The sequence below is a fragment of the Camelus bactrianus genome, chromosome 16, assembly GCF_048773025.1.
Source record: "Camelus bactrianus isolate YW-2024 breed Bactrian camel chromosome 16, ASM4877302v1, whole genome shotgun sequence".
NCBI classification, from domain to species: Eukaryota; Metazoa; Chordata; class Mammalia; order Artiodactyla; family Camelidae; genus Camelus; species Camelus bactrianus.
In genome coordinates, this window is record NC_133554.1 from 47,062,577 (window position 1) to 47,080,572 (window position 17,996).

General features: G+C 44.7%; 1 protein-coding gene across 1 annotated transcript in view; it reads right to left on the minus strand.

The window, feature by feature from the left end:
- The window catches only part of ERN1 (endoplasmic reticulum to nucleus signaling 1), a 77,066-nt gene extending 59,297 nt beyond the window's left edge, over positions 1 to 17,769 (minus strand). Inside the window, exon 1 of the mRNA XM_074343487.1 lies at positions 17,505 to 17,769. Coding sequence (XP_074199588.1) covers positions 17,505 to 17,558 — 54 coding nt within the window. The 5' untranslated portion in view covers positions 17,559 to 17,769. The remainder of the gene's footprint in view (positions 1 to 17,504) is intronic.
- Between the last annotated feature and the right edge of the window lie 227 nt (positions 17,770 to 17,996).

The following is a 17,996-nucleotide window of genomic DNA, read 5'->3' on the forward strand; positions in this document are numbered from 1 at the left end:
ATGTCAGTTCAGCTGTATAGTATTACGTAACATAATCCCTTGGTAGGTACTAAACGATATTCAAAAAAAGGGACATCTACGTCTACAATTCTATTTGCAGCCATATTATCTACTTTAGTCTATAAACTCCAACAAAGCCTGGCTATTTGCAATTCTGGTTGCTTTCAAAAACTACCAAGCAGAGCGCTGTCATTCTAATGCCATTTGGTCACACGGTAGAAGACTGTGCCCAATGACGGCCAAAAAAACCATCAAGAATTCAATAAAGCAGCAGAAGATTGAAATCCGTGCCCAGTAAATGCCAGCACACATCCGTTACATAATGTCTCTTGTTGAAAAACAAAGCCCACGTGAGTGTAACAGCCTCACACTCATCAGGAGGGCAGGCTACACCACCCCTCCCAAAGGCCTTCCTTTGAAGGTATCTCAGGTAAAGGCCTGGTTAGACAAATACAACAAAGACTCTCATTCTACTGAAACCTTGTTCCCCATCTCCCATCTCATTTACACACCTGATCCGACAGTAAAGTACTCAGCTCCAAATACGGAGACTTCTATACGGCCATCTGTACAGTGACACAGGAAGCCCACTGCATTTGTCCCAACTCAACAGACTACAGATTAAGAACAGAATTAAAACACTGGTGATACTGAGAGACTTTTTATTGTGTCTATGTTTTAACGATTTCGGTCTATTACAGAATCACGCCAAATTCGGTTATGCTTTGTTTACCTGTGTGTAGGTCAGCAATAATCCATCAACCATAGTTCCTTCCAACCAGCCTATCAGCTGCTACATTTCCTGATATTAGGTCAATAAAGGTAACCGTGACATTTGCTTTGGATAGGAGTCAGGTGTCTGGCTGGGATGCAGTGAAGGGCAAGGCCTAACTGAACAGAACTGTGTGGTTTCCAAACTAAGCCACAAAGAGTGTTAAACTAGTATTTGTGGCAATTCTTGTGTGTGGTGTAATTCACCACCTCTCAAGACAGTTAACGATTCAGGGTTTAGGCTACTCCTTTAAAGGATCGGATAAAAGGTTCCTCATAGGCCCACTTTATTCCTGAGTGCAAAGGTTAGCTAATTTCACAACAGGTAAATACATACTTCCCCCAAACTGGTTCTGGAGCCCCGGGCTAAATTAGCATCTAAGTTCAAGCAGCTGGCAGTTCAACTTGTCTTCATGGTCCCTCTGCCGTCAATTTATCCTGACACCAGGAAAGGAGGAAGCACATTGAGGCATGAAACATTCTACGGGAAACCCTTTACCACACTCTGGTCAAGGAACCAAGCCCTTGTTCTTAGGGTGGCATCAAATCCCTCAGGTCCCCAAACATTTTATAAATATTAAAACCCAAACCCAAGGTTTCACTATCATTTAGTGGCTGAGATTTAGAATGCAGGTATTGCCACCATTACTTTGTTGTCATCTCTACAGGGAAACAGCAGCAATTCAGGTCTTGAAAAACAGAGAAATCTATTAGGCTCACTCACCTTAACAGAGCAGCATCATAAACAAATTAATAAAGGTTTTAGACTGTAAATTCATAAGGGGACTAGCAGCCGTATAAAAAGCCAGATTTGATCCATTTGAGTATGTACATTCATCCGCAGTTAAATCTATTATTAGGAAGCCCTCATACAAAAACCCCAAGGGAAAAAAAAAGACTCAATTAGATACCAGATTTTTCAGTCCTGGTAATAGCAACTAATCTGAAATGTCAATTGAGTTCTTCATATTTGTTGAGAGATTTCTTTTGGGGACGGGGGGGACCGGAAGGGGTCAGGCAGAAAGTGGATAAATGCTCTAGTTAAATAAAAATTACCTACAAACAACTGTATGTGTGACATAATTGCCACCTCTGCTTGCCAGATGTTGCCAACCTTTACGATAGAAGTCAAACACGATGAAATACGCCTCAAGTTGAGATACCTGGCCAGACTGACTCCCCCTCGCCCAATCCCCATTGTCTGAAGCACATTCAGGGATTACCCACTTCCCTGCTGGCCTGTCCGCCAGGCCACCTTCCCCTCTCCAATTAGCTGGAGAGTCCCTGATGACCAAATGGCTCCATACAGCACAGATCAGTCGGCAGGGACTGTTTATGGCTTCTGGGATACGTAACTTCAGAATTTAAGAGATGGAAAGAAGTGAAGAAGATCACCTTCTCCAAACCTCTCATTTCTCAGGAGAGGAAGTCAAGGCCCAGAGAGGTGAGGTCAGTTGCCCAACGCACCACAGACAGTTAACACAGGACCGGAACCAAGGTCTCCGCCTCCCCTTCTGCTCCTCCGCCCACCACCCCACACTGTAATTCCACTACTGTAAATCACGGTTCTCTGGGAAACAGAAGCTTCAATTACTTGAGGCCCAGGGCTCCTTGAGTCCTGCCAAGGCAGATGGAGATCAGCACACTGCTCTGATACGGGGGTAGGATCTTTTGGATGAGACCAAAATGTAATTTGTAGATTCTACATAGACAACCAATATACCAAAAGGCACTGCAAATTATACGGGGTGGAATCTTTAAAATAATGTCTGGGACAAAAATTCTGACATCCCACTGTAGATCCAAGGGGGTGGGAATAACACCACAAAAAGTCAAAGGTCACAGTCTCAGCCATCAGTACATTTATCCAGCCCAGTTCTAATGGTTTTAAATAAAGTGCTCTTTGATGATGAGGAAGATGATGATATGCAGTAGCCATGGCCGATTCCTTTGATGAAACGAGTCACTCTCTTAATGCCGGTGCCAAGGAAACGCACGTTACTGATGAGCGCAGGACAACTCCTCTGAGCAGCGAGGACCATTTTAATGACATACATACACCGATGAGCCTCACACAGTCAGCCGTGACTGCTTCGCTTAGCAGGGATAAGGTGCTCCCCCCACCCCAAAAAAGAAGGAAACACAGGTCTGAATGTTGACTTTTTCATGTGAAAGAAAATCTTATGCCACCAGATTTCCATAATCTCAGCATGGGTTTCTATTTTCTGGGCTCCTCTGAGAGGCCGATGTAAACATCTCGGTGCAGTTCTCTCATATTCGGACAGAGATGGGAAAGCGTAAGGAACTAAAGGGCAGGCTGCGTTGGCACAACCATACCTACAGAGCTGTGGTGTGGAAACTGAGGACTTAGGAATAAAAAGCAAAGCAAGAGGACTGGCCACAATCGAACAGTATTGCTTTCTCCAGCTTGTCAATGACAGGCAGGAAACAGACGCAGGGAAGAACTGTGAGCAGGGAGATACCAAGCCTTTGGGTTCAAGGAAGAAGCCCTTCCAGACACCGAGGAGGACAGAACTCCCTCCTGAGAAAGGAAAAACAGCTGTGTGGGGCCAGGAGCGGAGAGGGGACGTGCTTTTACAGGAACATGCCCTGCTGCCAACGGGCTCCCTTCTCCCAGGGCTCCCTCTCCCTGAAGTCGCCATCCCGGTCAGGCTTCTGCCTCATCTGGAGGTCATCCAACCTTACTGCCAATTTCTCCAGGTCAGAGGAGTGGCTTACGTGGGCATCTGAACTGTGGGGCAAGGTGCCCAAGCCTCCAAATTGGTTTTTTCTTTTGAAAGCTGAGGAACGGCAACATCCCTTTAAATGCTCAGAAAGCAAAATACATATTAAGAATCTCAAAGACAAGAGTTACATAAATATTAAGGAAGATCACTTTACTAAAGAAGTTGGCGCGAGCCAAAGATACCATCGAAAGGTAAACAAAACTCAAAAACCTGATTATCCAGTCTGTCTCAACCCTCAATTGCTCCCCATCTCTTACCCTCACAGGCAGATGGCAATCGCACAAGAGCTGGTGCTGACAATCTAGAATAATTAAGAAAAGGTTAAAATATGTTTGGTTTGTGGTATTTAAGAAGGAAGAGAGTATAACTGCCGAAGTTTTCACCCATCGGCACTGCGTTATAAGTTCTAGGGCTGTACCTGAATTATCTGCAGACTCGCTTATGTAGTAGCCCTTGTTGTGTGATGATGCTGAACAATTCAACATATATTTGTTATCTGTTTGCTTCACTGTAGTGCCTGGGTGGTATGAGGTGGCTGACTCTGGAGCCAGACCACCCGGGATGGTCACCCCCTAGTGCTTTGGTTTTCTCATCTCTGAAATGGGGGGTAACACCGACTTCAGAGGATTGCACAGAGATTTAAATGAGTGTCCAGCTCTGAGTGTACGGTGAGCACCATTTGGGCGTCAGTTCTTATGATGAAGATTAATCAAGAACTGTGTAAGACACTAGGATTGCATCACAACAGTGATCTGACCCCTGCCCCGGTGGAGCTTATAGTCTAAGGGACCATGCTAGTAAAACTATCACACAAACAGAACAGCAAACTGCAGTACGTGCCGGGAAGGAGACGTACAGGGAACCGCGCGCGCGTTAACAGGACCCGATCAGGCCCAGGGTTGGGGGCGGGCAGCACCGTGTCACAGGTTCTTCTGAAGGAGCAGCAGCTGAGTTAAGGTCTACAGGAAGTGGGGAGGGAAGGGGAGAATTTCCTGGGCAGAGGGAACAACAGCCTGTGCAAAGGCACTGAGACTGAAGAGAATTTGCTGGGACTGAGGACCTCTCGGGCCAGGGCTGCTGAGAGAAAGCAGAGGAGGGCACTGGGAAAGCAGGCAGAAGGCCAAGTGTGCACCCGAACAGAGTGGGCCACAAAAGTCAGAACTGTCTTTCCATCTCTTGTTAGCTCTGCAGCCTACAAAAAGAGCAGGAGGACATGGTGTTCACACTGGGGCAAAGCAGATCTGGAGGGAAAGACAGACTCCTCTCAGGTGAGGCGTCAGATGTGCCCAACACAATCAGGGCTCACACCTGAGGTGAGTTTTCTCTGGTGTGTTAATTTATACAAACGTGTGACGAATGTTGCTGAGCTGGTTTACAGCTGAACAGGAGCCTGACATCCCAAAATTTCATGGGAGAGTTTCATAAATGAGGCTGTTCCTGTGACAAAATGTGGCCTACAGGACAGCCTCCAACACCAGGTCTCTTGCTTTCTGAGACCCCTCATCTGGGTGCCACCCCCCTATTTTTACTCCCTGGGGTGCTCCCTCCCTGCAGTACCTGCAGCCAGTTTCAAGGCTACTTTTGCTCCAGGAGGCAGAAATCCGGGGGGCAGTAACGTTACAGGACGAGGTAAGTCATGGTCTCATGTTACTCAGCAGGTTGGCAAGGATACAAAGGATTTATCAATCTCTCCCAGGCACTCCCTGCCTCGCGCCTCTTCCTGATGGCTGACTTTTCTACATCCAATTTACTTGCTAGTTTGCTTATTTCAACCCCACCCGCTCGCTGGACTCTATTTTATCCCACAGATACACAGAAAGAAGGACCGGTTTTGTACAAGGCACTGGAGCCCCAAGTCCAGTAAGACTCCCTCCTTCGAGGAGTTTACCATCTAGCAGAGAAATAGTTCAATGCAAGGATGGAGACGGCCGGTTCCACCCCTGTGCCTGCGGGAAGCTGACCTGGCCACATGCCCCAGCCCTGCCCAGAGTAATTCCCTAAGACTCTGAGCCCACACATCCCCGTTCAGGCATTCTGCTCATTCCGTGGCCTCTCCTGTGTTCCTGTTGACTCCAAAGCCTGTTAATTATCCTTAAAACTCCAAGTTAAAAAAACCCAAAGTTCCTGAGGTATCCCCACGAGACTGACACATGCTCAATAGACGTTTTTTGGGCAAATGAAGCTAGAAGAAGATGAGCTGGGCACAGGGATATGTGTTCTGTACGGGCTCTGGGTAAGTGATTACATTTCTCTGGGCATCAGTTTCCGATTCCATAAAGCAAGAAAACTGGGTTAGATGTGACTTTTAGCTCAGAAGAGTGATGATCTATGATTTACCCGGCCCTCATCTCTCACCACCCTTTACTGTAGGCTCCTCTGGCCCCAGCCAATCAAAACATGCCCAAGACTCATATAAGAATTTGATAGTTTAGAAGTCTTGATGCCTTTGAACACAGTCATTCCCAATCGTGGTCTTTCAACATCCCAGTGTCTCCACTTACCTTGAAATATTGCAACACTGGAAATTAGTAATAATTTGATTCATTTCAGTGTTCGGAGTGGGGAAAAGAAACACCATAGAAATCGACTAATGTTATGCGGGAGGAGGTGGGTGACTCCCAAGCACACATACTTGATGTAGACTCTTAAAACCAACCACCTCCTAAACTGAAAGGGAGATCTCTATTCTCTTCCAAACCACAAATCAGATAAGTGAGTGAACTTTACCCTGGCACCGAAAGCCCCAGAGACTTCCAAGTACTGAATCATCAGATAAAGATGACTGACTTAGGGTTGGTTTTAGAAGCAACTGTGGTTTGGTCCCCAGTTCTAGTACCAAAACTAGAGATAAACTTGTCCTTAATCTCTGTGTGTAAAGGAAACCGTTTTCTTCTTTGCAAAACTAGAACACAGCAAGCGGAAAATGAACCCTAACAGAACGATTGGATAAGGTCACTGGATTGTTCAGAGGGAGGTGGTACCTTCGAGGTCAGATTCCCTGAACCTGGTTTTACACCTTTCTTGTAGTATTTCAGTTTATCTGGAGATCTTATAAATACTTCCACAGCAAAAAAAAAAAAACAAACAAGAACAAAAAACTAATTTTGTTTGTAAAAAAAAAGGTATATATACTATATCAACCATATATATCGATATATACCACGTGTATTTGGGAGCAGAACCATCACAAAAATCAAAGAATTGCTGGCTCTGTCCCCTGAGACATGGGGGTTACCCTGACAGAATTTTAAACTTTCTCTTGTTATGTTATTGTTAAAAATCAACAACAATTATACTCAAAACCTCCTATTTGCCCAGGATTTTCAAACAAACATGAGTAGTTAGCACCAGCCCTTCTGAAGATGAGCTGAGAAACAAACTAGAGGACAAACCTGTATGGTAACCCCGACACCAAGCCTTGAGCTCTGGGAGGGCTCGCGTCTAGAGCACACAGCCGGCAGGGAAGGCTCCACGCTCGGGCTGGGCCCTGCGGGACAGGTGAGCCCTACCTGGTGAGACGACAGCCCACTGCTGCAGTACCTTCCAGGCCCCCGTCTCCCTTGCTCTGCTCCACGTCTTCCTTCTTTCCACAGAATCTTATCACCTTCTCACATTCTATATATTTATGTATTTATCATGCTCTTGTTTCTTGTCTGTCTCCGCGAAGTAGGTGTAAGTTTCATGAGGGCAGGAGTCTTTATTTTGTTCATTAATGTGTCCCAGGCACCTCAAACAGTGCCTCAAACACCTCAAACATATAATACGTACTCAATAAAATTGGTGGATGAACGAATGGCTGAACAGCTGGAATCCACTACATTCAGGAGCTGGGAAGCTGGGAGGCTCAAGGCAGAGCAGCCCTCCCATCTTCCATGACCCGGGTAAGAGGGAACATGAAACGGTACAGCTGGGTGACTCATCCCCTCAACCTAAATGGTTTTCCTAACTTGAAGACATTTAGAAATAAGCCCACTTAAGAGATTTCTAGTTCCATGGCCTTGTTGTACAAATGAAGAAACAGAGGCAAATAACTCATTTGTCCAAAGTCTCCCAGGGAGCTAGTACCCAACCCCTGCTCTCTCAGCTCCCACTCCCTGAAAGAATACATTTTCATGTGTGGGTCAAAACATGTATGAAAACAAAAGACCGTGCCTATAAACTGCATTTTGAAACAACTAAAATGACAGACTGCGCCAGTCCACCGACTTGAGAAGCACAGCTGCCACTCGGGATTTCCTTTCCGCGTGAAGCTGGGTCGGGAAACGCAGCTCTGGGCCCGAAGCTGACCCGACTGTTAGGTCTGAGGCTGTCTCCCAATTCTACTGACGTTTGTCAACATGGTTCCAGCAGAGCTTAGATTTAGTTCAGCTCAGTCCATGCAAGTTTTAGAAGTGAGTTTCTTCTTGTTTCTGAACCAGCTGTTAGGATTCTTTGAGTAACAACGAAGGTTGGTGCAGGGGCTGAGACAGGTGACCGGCCATCTCCTGCCGTGGCGCCTTTCAACTGTGCACCTGCTGTAAAAACCCTTCAGGCTGCAGGGCTGATAAATACCCAGACATCCAGCTCTCACCCAGAAAGGGGAAAGAGAGCATCACCAGCTGTACCCTCTCACGACTTGCTTCCAACATACACATTCTTACCCCGTCCCTTTTTGTTTATATGCTTCATTCCTAGTACTTTAACTCTCGAACTTACTCTTTCCACAAATTTCTTCCATACCCAGTCCCTCTGGCTACTTCACTCTGGCTACAGATTCTTTTCAGACTTGGAGGATGTTTTACCTGCCAGGTAATTGAAGCAACCTAGAAAACAATATTGTTTTGATTCCTTAGGCCTCTTAATACAGACAGAAGGCAAAAAGAAGTAAGTAAGCGTAAGTGGAATTTTAAATACTTCTAAACATCTTAGAATTCAATAACTAAGTTTATCTCAGCTGAAGGCCAGTTATCAGTTTAAGCTGATTTTTTAAAAAGCAATTTCAGTAGTTAGTACTCCAAGAACAAATATCCATCTGTCTTTTAAAATTGGACAATATAGTGTATTAGAAAACACGCAATGCTTGCTTCTCTATTTTTAGTTCTGTTGCTAACTAGCAAAATGTATTAATCCCTAACTTCTCTATAAAATGAGCCCAAAGCTGGCTTCGGTCTGGTCCAGGGCTCTGTGACATCACAGGGCACAGGGGGACACACTGGCTCTGTCCAGGATGAAGGGACAGATATCATTTTTTTTAAATTAATTTATTTTTATGGGGCAGGTAATTAGGTTTACTTATTTATTTAAGAGGAGGTACTGGGGATTGAACCCAGGGCCTTGTGGATGCAAAGCATACGCTCTACCACTCTGAGCTACACCTTCCCCACCGGAGGGGACAGAAATTATTGATGGCCTCAACCTGGCTACACATTAGAGTCATCTGGGCTTTAATAAAAATAATTTTTTTTTAAGAGAAAGAATGCTGGCCTCCAGAGATTCTGATTTCATTCATCTGGGGTGGGGTCTTGGCATAGTTTTTAAAGAGGACTCCAGGTGACTCCAGGTGACTCATTCAGCCAGGCTGGAGGAGCGCTGCCTCAAATAACACACTCCTGGCTGCAGCTGTGGCCCCTGTACAGGTGTTTCTCTCACTCCTAGAGTCCCCTGAGGAGTCATGGATCATTTGCTTTAAGAGAAAAGAGATCAGAGCTAGTTTGGTCCACAAACTCCTCTAACCCAACTGGAGATCAATGACAGCGTCAGGTTCTAGGGATCTGACAGCACTGTTTGTTCAGAAAACGTATGAAAAAATCCGGTTTCCATGACAAACACTTCCGCAGCCTAGACAAACAATTATTCCCTCATCTGAAATAGAGGGGGAATATCATCCACCGGGGGAAGCAGTGGTTTTGAATTATAATTATAAAATTTGTCTACTAACTAGGGAAATCATGTTTAATACATACGTAAGAGGACAACCCTGGATCAAGGTTTATTTTTTAATGGCGAAACATGCTCGTGAGAAATGAAACTGACTTGGAATAATCACAGACTACTTAATCTTCTGGGGTTTGGCGATGGGAAAATTAATCTCATGACTGACGAGGGGAGCCCATCAAGAGAGCACCATACACTAGGGGTCATGTCCACCCAAGCAAGTATCCAGGAAGCCCCTCTCATTCTGTAGAAAGAAATGCTATCGATGAGATCCCATTAAAGAATACAGATTACAGCTAAAGCAACATCTTCCTCCCCCTAGCCAAAACTCCACAACCCACCTGCCTGAGGATGAAAGACAGCTCCTTATTTTATGGGTTTTCAAGAGCCCCAAAGAGAAATCCAATCAGTACTTGCTTCATGCCCCTCGCTGTGCTAAGTGCCCTGCAGGATGCAAAGGTAAGAAAGACTCGGTCCCTGCCAGCAAGAGAAGAGCGCCAACTCAACGCGGGGCACCTTCCCAGCCCCCTCCTCTCTCCCTCACTGCCCTCTCCTGAGACCCACCTGAGCTAACCTATGTCCTTCCACTGCGGTCCAAGGGCCAAGGCCACTCTCCTTCCTGGAGTCATACACCTACTTTCTGGTGCCAGAACTTTGTGGCAGGTGTGGGCCTCTCTGCAAAGGCAAACATCACAGACCCAGCGTGATGACTAGAGAGTTCTGCCTTTTCAGGATCCCTTGCTGAAGGCTGTGCTGCAGTATGGAAGAGCAACTTTGGTTAAAGGCGTCTAAGACATGAACTTTCAGTTTTGCTATTTCAGAAACATTTCAGGGCAAGATCTGACTGAAAAACATGCACCTGCTTGGGTATTATTAGACCTCAAGCAAAGAAATGTGCTTAAACTGTGAATTCGGTGTAAGAGCCTCTGAACCTGCCCTCTCCCCATGGTCGCTGGATTTGGCTCCAGCATTGGAAATGGTCAATGTCCCTGATGGAGATTCTCAGGGGAAGGCAGCCTTTCCATCTCAAAGCTGCATCTTTCGCCGACTGAAACAAAGGGAAAGAGGCTGCGACTCTTCTGGGAGGAACGAGAGCATTTTCCGAGTACTTTCTGAAGCTTACAGGAACATCTACCTTCTCCTCTTCCTGGTCCTTCTCCAGGTGCCATCTCCCACTGCATCATGGTGTGGCCACTCCTCAGGTGTCACTGGGGTAGCAGGACTTACTTGTTCTAACACACATACAGAACATAGCACTGAGGGAGCTGCTCCTTCAGGGAAGCAGGAGAATCAGATTCAAGGTTCAGTTCCACCACCGGCACATGACCTTGGACAGGTCACCAGCCCTCTCTGGCCTCAGCTTCCTTGTCTGTCTGCTCCAGGAACACAGCAGAGCAGTGACAGTTCAACTTGGGAGGGCAAGGTGATGCCTAAGCGAGGGTAGTATGTGCCCCCAAATACCACTCCCAAAGGTTCTAATGTGCTCCCACTGTTACTGATGGATGTACACCCTATTCTTTATGTGGGGTCAGGTGGGGAAAATATTAAGACTCGATGGACTAGACCAGCAAGATCGCTTCAAGGAGTCTAACGTACTGTGATGGGAAGCTATACATTTATCCAGACGAGCTCCCACTGTCCACGTTACTGGAATTTTTTTGGAAATCCCCTTCAAAGAATATAGTTTTGAATCCTCTACGTGATAGAAAGTCTTTTACTGGTTTTTAGACACAACCGAAAATCCAAGTGTTCTCGATAAATTGTGTAATCAAGCTGAGTAATAACAGTTTAGATCAAAACTTCAGTGTGGACCATATCAAAGTTATATTCAAGCAAGAACTGGAAGAAATTGGGAAATGTTTTAAGTTGTTGTAAGGATAATCGGCTTAAAAATAAATATTTGCTTTTTCAGAGTTCCTTTTTTTGTTTTTTAAAATTTATTTTATTATTATTTATTTTTAATGGAAGTACTGGGGATGGAATCCAGGACCTTGTGCATGCTAAGCACGGGATCTAACATTGAGCTATACCCTGCCCCCGTTTTTTCATTTTAAAGTTGAATTATTAAATGAAGTACTGAGAAGTTAAAAAAAAAAAAAAGGACTGATTTGTTTGACATGAACATTGACCCTGAAGGGGTGATTGTTTTGAAAGAAACAGCATTCCTTTGGATAAATAAGTTCAGGTACGTTTGCAGGAAAAACAAAACAAAACACCACCAAACATTTCACTTTATTGTCAAGTGGTACTTTAATTTTCCTAGGAAAAGCAGCTGTATGGACCAGATGAACGTTTTAAGAACTGCGGCCTCCAAAAGGGACAACCAATGCGTCAACTTTTGATTTACAAACAGTCTTGAGGTAAAATTTTAAACGGCCTCACAACCAATATCGAAAGAATCTTGTCTGTAGTGGGTGGCCTACCCTCAAAACCAAACTCACAGAATTATCCCGAGGTATTTCAGGGTGCTCACGGGGGCCACATCTGCTAGAAAGCTGATCTGAAACCACTGCAGGCCAGAGGACCCTGCAAACAAGTTATTAACAAATCAGAATAAAACATTCTCCCAGTAACTACTAGGTACATAAGGTGTCATAAGGATACTGTTCTGGTTTTTCAGGTCTTCTAAATATAAGCAAAATAAAACCTAAACATTCCATTTTCACTTGAATTAAAATCCACCCTGCTAAAATACTTACTGTAAAATGGCTATCATGAAACCAATTTAAGATTAGTTTTGTGCTTTTTAAAACATTCAGTATTGCTTGGGGGCTGTAAAAGAGCACATATGACCAGGAAATTCCAGTTCTAGGAATTTATCCCAAGGAAATAATTAAGCAATTAAGATAGTTCAAGAGTTTAGCAATAAGGTTTAACATAACTGTTTATAGTAATGAAAATTAAAAACAGCCTAAAAATATCTAAATGGTCGAGTGGTCAAGATATGGTATGCCCATTCAGAGAAATATTACACAGCCAGTGGGAATAATGTTGTAGAATTAAATTTATTAGCACAAAAAGATCTATAATGTATTCCAGTTTGGGGAAGAAAAACATCTATGCAAATATGTGCACATAAAAAAACATCTGGAAGGATTATTTCTAGATATTAGTAGATCAGCCATCAGGGAAATGCAAATCAAAACCATAAGGAGTTAGCACTTCACAGCCAGTAGGACAACAACTATAATCAAAAAGACAGACAGTATCAAGTGCTGGTGAGGATGTAGAGAAACTGGAACCTTCTATACTGCAGGTGGGATGTGAAATAGTGCAGCTGCTTTGGAGAACAGTTCCTCAAAATGTTAGACCACATGACCCAGAAACCCCACTCCTCGGTATATACTCAAGAAAAATGAAAATACACAGCCATTCAAAAATTTGTGCCCAAATATTCACAGCAGCGTTATTCATATAAAAGCCAAAAAGGGGGAAACAACACAAATGTCCATCAGATAAAGAATGGATAAACAAAATGGGGCACATCCATATAATGGAATATTATTCATCAATAAAAAGGAACAAAGCATTGACACATGCTACAACACGGATGAACCTTGAAAGCATTATGCTAAGTGAAAGAAGCCAGACACAAAGAGATCACACGTAATACGCTTCCATTTATACGAAATGTCCAGAATAGACAAATCTCTAGAGAGAGAGAATTTCGATCAGTGGTTACCGGAACTGGGAGGTTTTTGGGAAATGGGGAATGACAGCTAATGGATACAGAGTTTCTTTCAGTGATGATGAAAATATCATAAAACTGATTGTGGGGATGGTTATATAATTCTGTGAATATACTAAAAACCACTGAATTGTACATTTTAAGTGGGTGAATTGTATGATATGCGAATTATATGTCAATAAAGCTGTTAAAATGTTAAAGGGAGTGGGAAGGGATAAATTGTGAATTTGAAACTTGCAGATACTAACTACTATACATAAAATAGATAAACAAGTTTATACTGTATAGCACAGGAAATCATATTCAGTATCTTGTAGTAACCTATAATGAAAAAGAATATGAAAAGGAATATATATGTATGTACATGTATAACTGAACTATTATGCTGTACACCAGAAACTGACACAACATTGTAAACTGACTATACGTCAATTAAAGAAAGTGTTAATAGAGGTAATGTTTGGGTAACATAAGTATAGGTTTATTGTGGGTGCTTTTTTTTTAATTTAGACTATGCTGTCTAACTTCCTTACGACAAATTTTTTTATAGCTTTTCTACTTTTGAGATTTTTTTTAGATCTTCCCATGTTATCATACAGAAAGCACCAAACACATAAGATTCAAAAAAGAGAAAATCCACCTTTTCTTATAATAGTAGAAAAACTGGAAACAACCCAGGTGACCCCGGCAGGGTGATCACTAGGGTAAAGCATGGCTTATTACCATGTTCATAGGGTCATAGGTCAGTTATGACCCCAGTCCCTAATCCAGGGCTGGGCACAGAAAGCTCAAATGCCTTTTGTGTGGATGATAATTTACTAAGGTGCTACTCAAAGTGACAAACACAGTGGTGCACTCAAACATTTCCTAACAGGTTATAGGAAAGATTCTGTGGGGAAAAAAAAAACTGAACAAAATTACAGAACACATGGTGTGTGTAATTTACGTGAACAAAGATCCTAAGACAATCAGAAGTGGTGCCGAGACTGTGTAAAAGTAATTTAAAAATCTTTTTTAATAATGCAAGCAAGGACTTTGGGATTATTTTTTTTAATTCTACTTTTCTCACTCTGTATCTGGTCTGTTGCATTCATTTAAGTATCTGTGAGCATGAGGCAGGGAAGTTTGAAACCAACATGAGATATAGGTAAAGATAAAGATTGAAAAACAAAAATCCCCAGCCCCTGGGAAATAGAGCCAACCAGCATGTTTATTATTCACAGACTATGATTCACTGTCCCTATTTTTTAAGCCAGCATCACACTCTAATCATATTGCTAGGTTACAGGCCCCGGGTTATGTGTGCATGATAAAAACTGAATCCATTAAAATGATACACTAGGCTTTTCTTCCCTGTATCATCTCTTTAGGGAGATTTGATCATTTTGAAACACACACAATATAGAACCTAAAGATTACTCTGGATTTCCAAACCAAAGAGGTTTCTAATGAAAATGAAACAGTTATTCAGTGATTCTTCAACCCGAAAAATGGAGTCACCGCTGGCGGCAGGCAAATAACCACATCCCCCAGGCCCGTGCAGGTGGTGCCATTCCGTCCAGACATGAAGAAACCTTTACATTGTAGCTCACTGGTTTTATATTCAGGAATATGGTCTACTGTTGAACTCTCTCAAGAATCACTCTCACACACATATTCTCCTGTGCTCTGAGAAGCTATACTACTGGGGAAAGCCAAGTGGGCAGGCAAGTTAATGAAACAACACAAACCCATGTGCACAACTACAGTCTAATTTCATGACCAGCAGTCTGGAGGAGGTGAGCTTAATGAAACATTCTCCTCCTGGCTCCAGTATAAATACCTGATATTTCCTATTAGGATAATTCATGGAGGTGATAACTATCAGAATAAGTGATAAACAAGGTCATGTCTAGTTAAGACTCGTGTCTCAAGATGATCATTGCAGTGCGTGGTCTGCAGTTCTCAGTGACGTTGTCTATTCCCCTCTAAAACCAAAACAGCTGAATAAAAGCAAGTGTACGTATAACTGAAGAAAGCATCCTGCCTCACAGGCTACAGGTCTCTGCCACCCGACAGCAGTGGCACCCGAACAATGAGGACCCCAGGGCAGCAATGGTGTGACAGCAATGATGCAACACAAACCAACATCAGGCACAAGATCCGGGTCTAGCAAGGAGGGGAAAACTCACTGGCGGAAGCAGCACATTCTGGATTAACAAAACACAGTCTAAAGTGCTTAAGAACATCGATGTAACTGCATTTTGGATCCGGCAGTGTAGAGTCTCAGCTCATGGATGAAGCAATGTCTGGCTCAGACACACACTGAAGAAAAATCACAATACTGCCTCCAATGCACTAGTTACTCCATCAATCAAAAAGTAATATCATTAAGAAAATAGTCTTGCAGAGGCACAGTATAACATTTAAAAAATAATGTCTTAGAGTAAAAAAAACACCTTTACGGGGTGGTAAGGAGAATTTACATTATTATCGATGATGCACCAGGTCCCTTCACAAGTGTTAGTGTGTTAGCTGTCCCCATTTCACAGATCACGAAACTGAGCCTCTAAGACTCTGAGGGCACAGCTAGCCAGTGACCAGAAACAACTCAGCTTTGTCTGATTTTACAGCCAGTAGTATGTTCTGCACATCACTGCTGCCTAGTTTAACTGCAAGCTCTGCACTGGGCCACATTTAGAATCTTAAAACAATAATTCTATGTTTAGGGATCAAAATTTTTACAGGTAGACAATTCTGGGAGTGAAAGTCTGAGCTTTTCCCTAAAAAGCAGTTAACACTAAAACATAACCTTCTGATAAGGGTCTGGACTATTATACCGTGAACTCTGAGAAGTTTGGATTTCTAAATACAGTTAGGAAATATTTACATGAACTGAAACTATAGTCCCAACAAAAGGGAAATAGTTATTTTTTGGCTCTTTAGACAAAGTTATTCAATAACCCAAAACACTAGAATCCAGTGAAAGAACAGCAAATGGAAAGCTGTGGCAAAGAAAATCATGTACACCTGGGTCCAGATGATATGAAATGATTGATTTCTGTGTCATGTATTTTGGTCATTCTCTTTATACTCTTATTTGTGAACAGACGCCAGGCAGCAGTTAACCAATCCAAGATGAAATGTTCAAGTTCAAAATTGGACCCTAGTTGTAAAGGTGGATTTTTTTTTTAAATTAGAAGGAAAACTTAACTTACATGAGTTTTATCGTGAAGTGTGTACAAATTTTCCTTTAGGAAAAAAAACCCTGAAATTGAAAAAGGTGGCCCAGTATTACTTCAGCTGCTTCCAAATTCTTGTTATCTCAAGAGCATGGACTATTATTTACCTAAAATGCATAACCTCCAAAGAGTTCATGCGGTGGTACTCAGGTACACACAAGTCAATTCTCCACCTGGCCACCTGGTACCTGATATACCATATTAAAGAGTACACAGTGGAGGTCATTAAACAGGACCTGCTCCAATGTGCCATACCCACATCCTGAACAATAGTTAAAAAAAAAAAAAAAAAAACCACACTCGCTAATTTAGGTTCTTCCAACCAGAAAAAAAAAGGCAAGTCTGTCCAGAAAATGTCCTCCCAGTCCAAATCCACAGCCTGAGTGAAGGATTGAAATTGTTAAACAAAGGTAAACCAGGCTCTTCTCTCCAGAAAAAGATGAAAAGACATTTTGGACAACCCCACGGCGCTCTCCCGTGAGGCGATAGTGTTTGGTTTAAAGTTTTAAAGCGGCCTCACCGCTGTCCCGTGTGGGGGTCTTGAAAAAGAGTCCAATTCTCACCGCTTAACCTGCCTAACGAAATCCTGCAGCACGAAAGGAAACCCGCTGCCTCCACTGCCAAGAAACCTGCAAGGCAGGTAAGAAGAGTCAAGCTCTTGGGTGAAAATGCTTGCCCACTTCCAGTTGCATTCGTTTCCCAAAGTTACAGCATTTTGAAAAGTTTAAAAGAGGATTACAAACGCAAGACATTCCCTTCCCCTTGATTACAGGCCCTGTAGGTCCTTCCTCCTCGGCCACCGCGGGGCAAAGCCGGCGCCCACCTGTGGGAAGGGTCCGGCAGGTGGGGCCGCCTCCCAAGGACCCGGGGCCTTCTGGAGACTCCCAGATGCCGCCAGAGCGACACAAAGTTGCAACATAGAGCACGCGGCCCGGGAGGCGCTGCTGGTGACAGCCGCGCTGGCCCGCGAGGCCCCTGGGTGGTGGACGCCTCGGCGGGGCCGGCCGTGGCCGCCACTCCGGCCGGTCTGGAGGCCGTCGCTCCTGCCCAGCGCCGCCTCCGGCGAGGCGCACCAGACCTCGGGCCGCTGCCGCCGCCACGCTCCCGGCTCGGACCCCGGTCCGCCCTGCGCTGTCCCCCACCCCAAGCTTCCCGGTCACTCACCCCGGGGCCGGGCAGCAGCAACGCCAGCAGCAGCAGCAGCAGCCGGGCAACCATGGCGAGGACTCGTCCCTGGCTCCGGGCCGGGCCGGCCGGCTCCAGGGGGGCGGTGCGGGCAGGCGGGCGGGCGGGCAGAAGACGGGCGGGGGCGCCGCGACGACAACGCGACGGCTGCCGGGATTCAGCGGACGCAAAGCCGACTAGGCGGTGGCGGCACCCCCATTCCCGACCCTATAAGTGCCTGGTGCCGGCGCTTCTTCCGGTTAGGGCGGGGCTGAGGGCGGGGTCGGGCTGGGGGCGGGCCTGAGGCTGGGAGAGGCCCAAGCTTGGGGACGGAGCTGTCGTGGGAGGGGCGGGGTTGTGGGCGGTGCCAAGGGCGGTGCTGGCCTCCGACTGGCCCTGCGTCCTGCAGCCGCGGCTGCGGCGGAGGAGCACCAGGCCTCTGCGCTCCGCTCCTGAGGGCGCTCAGTGATCTAGGCGAGGATCTTGACTGAG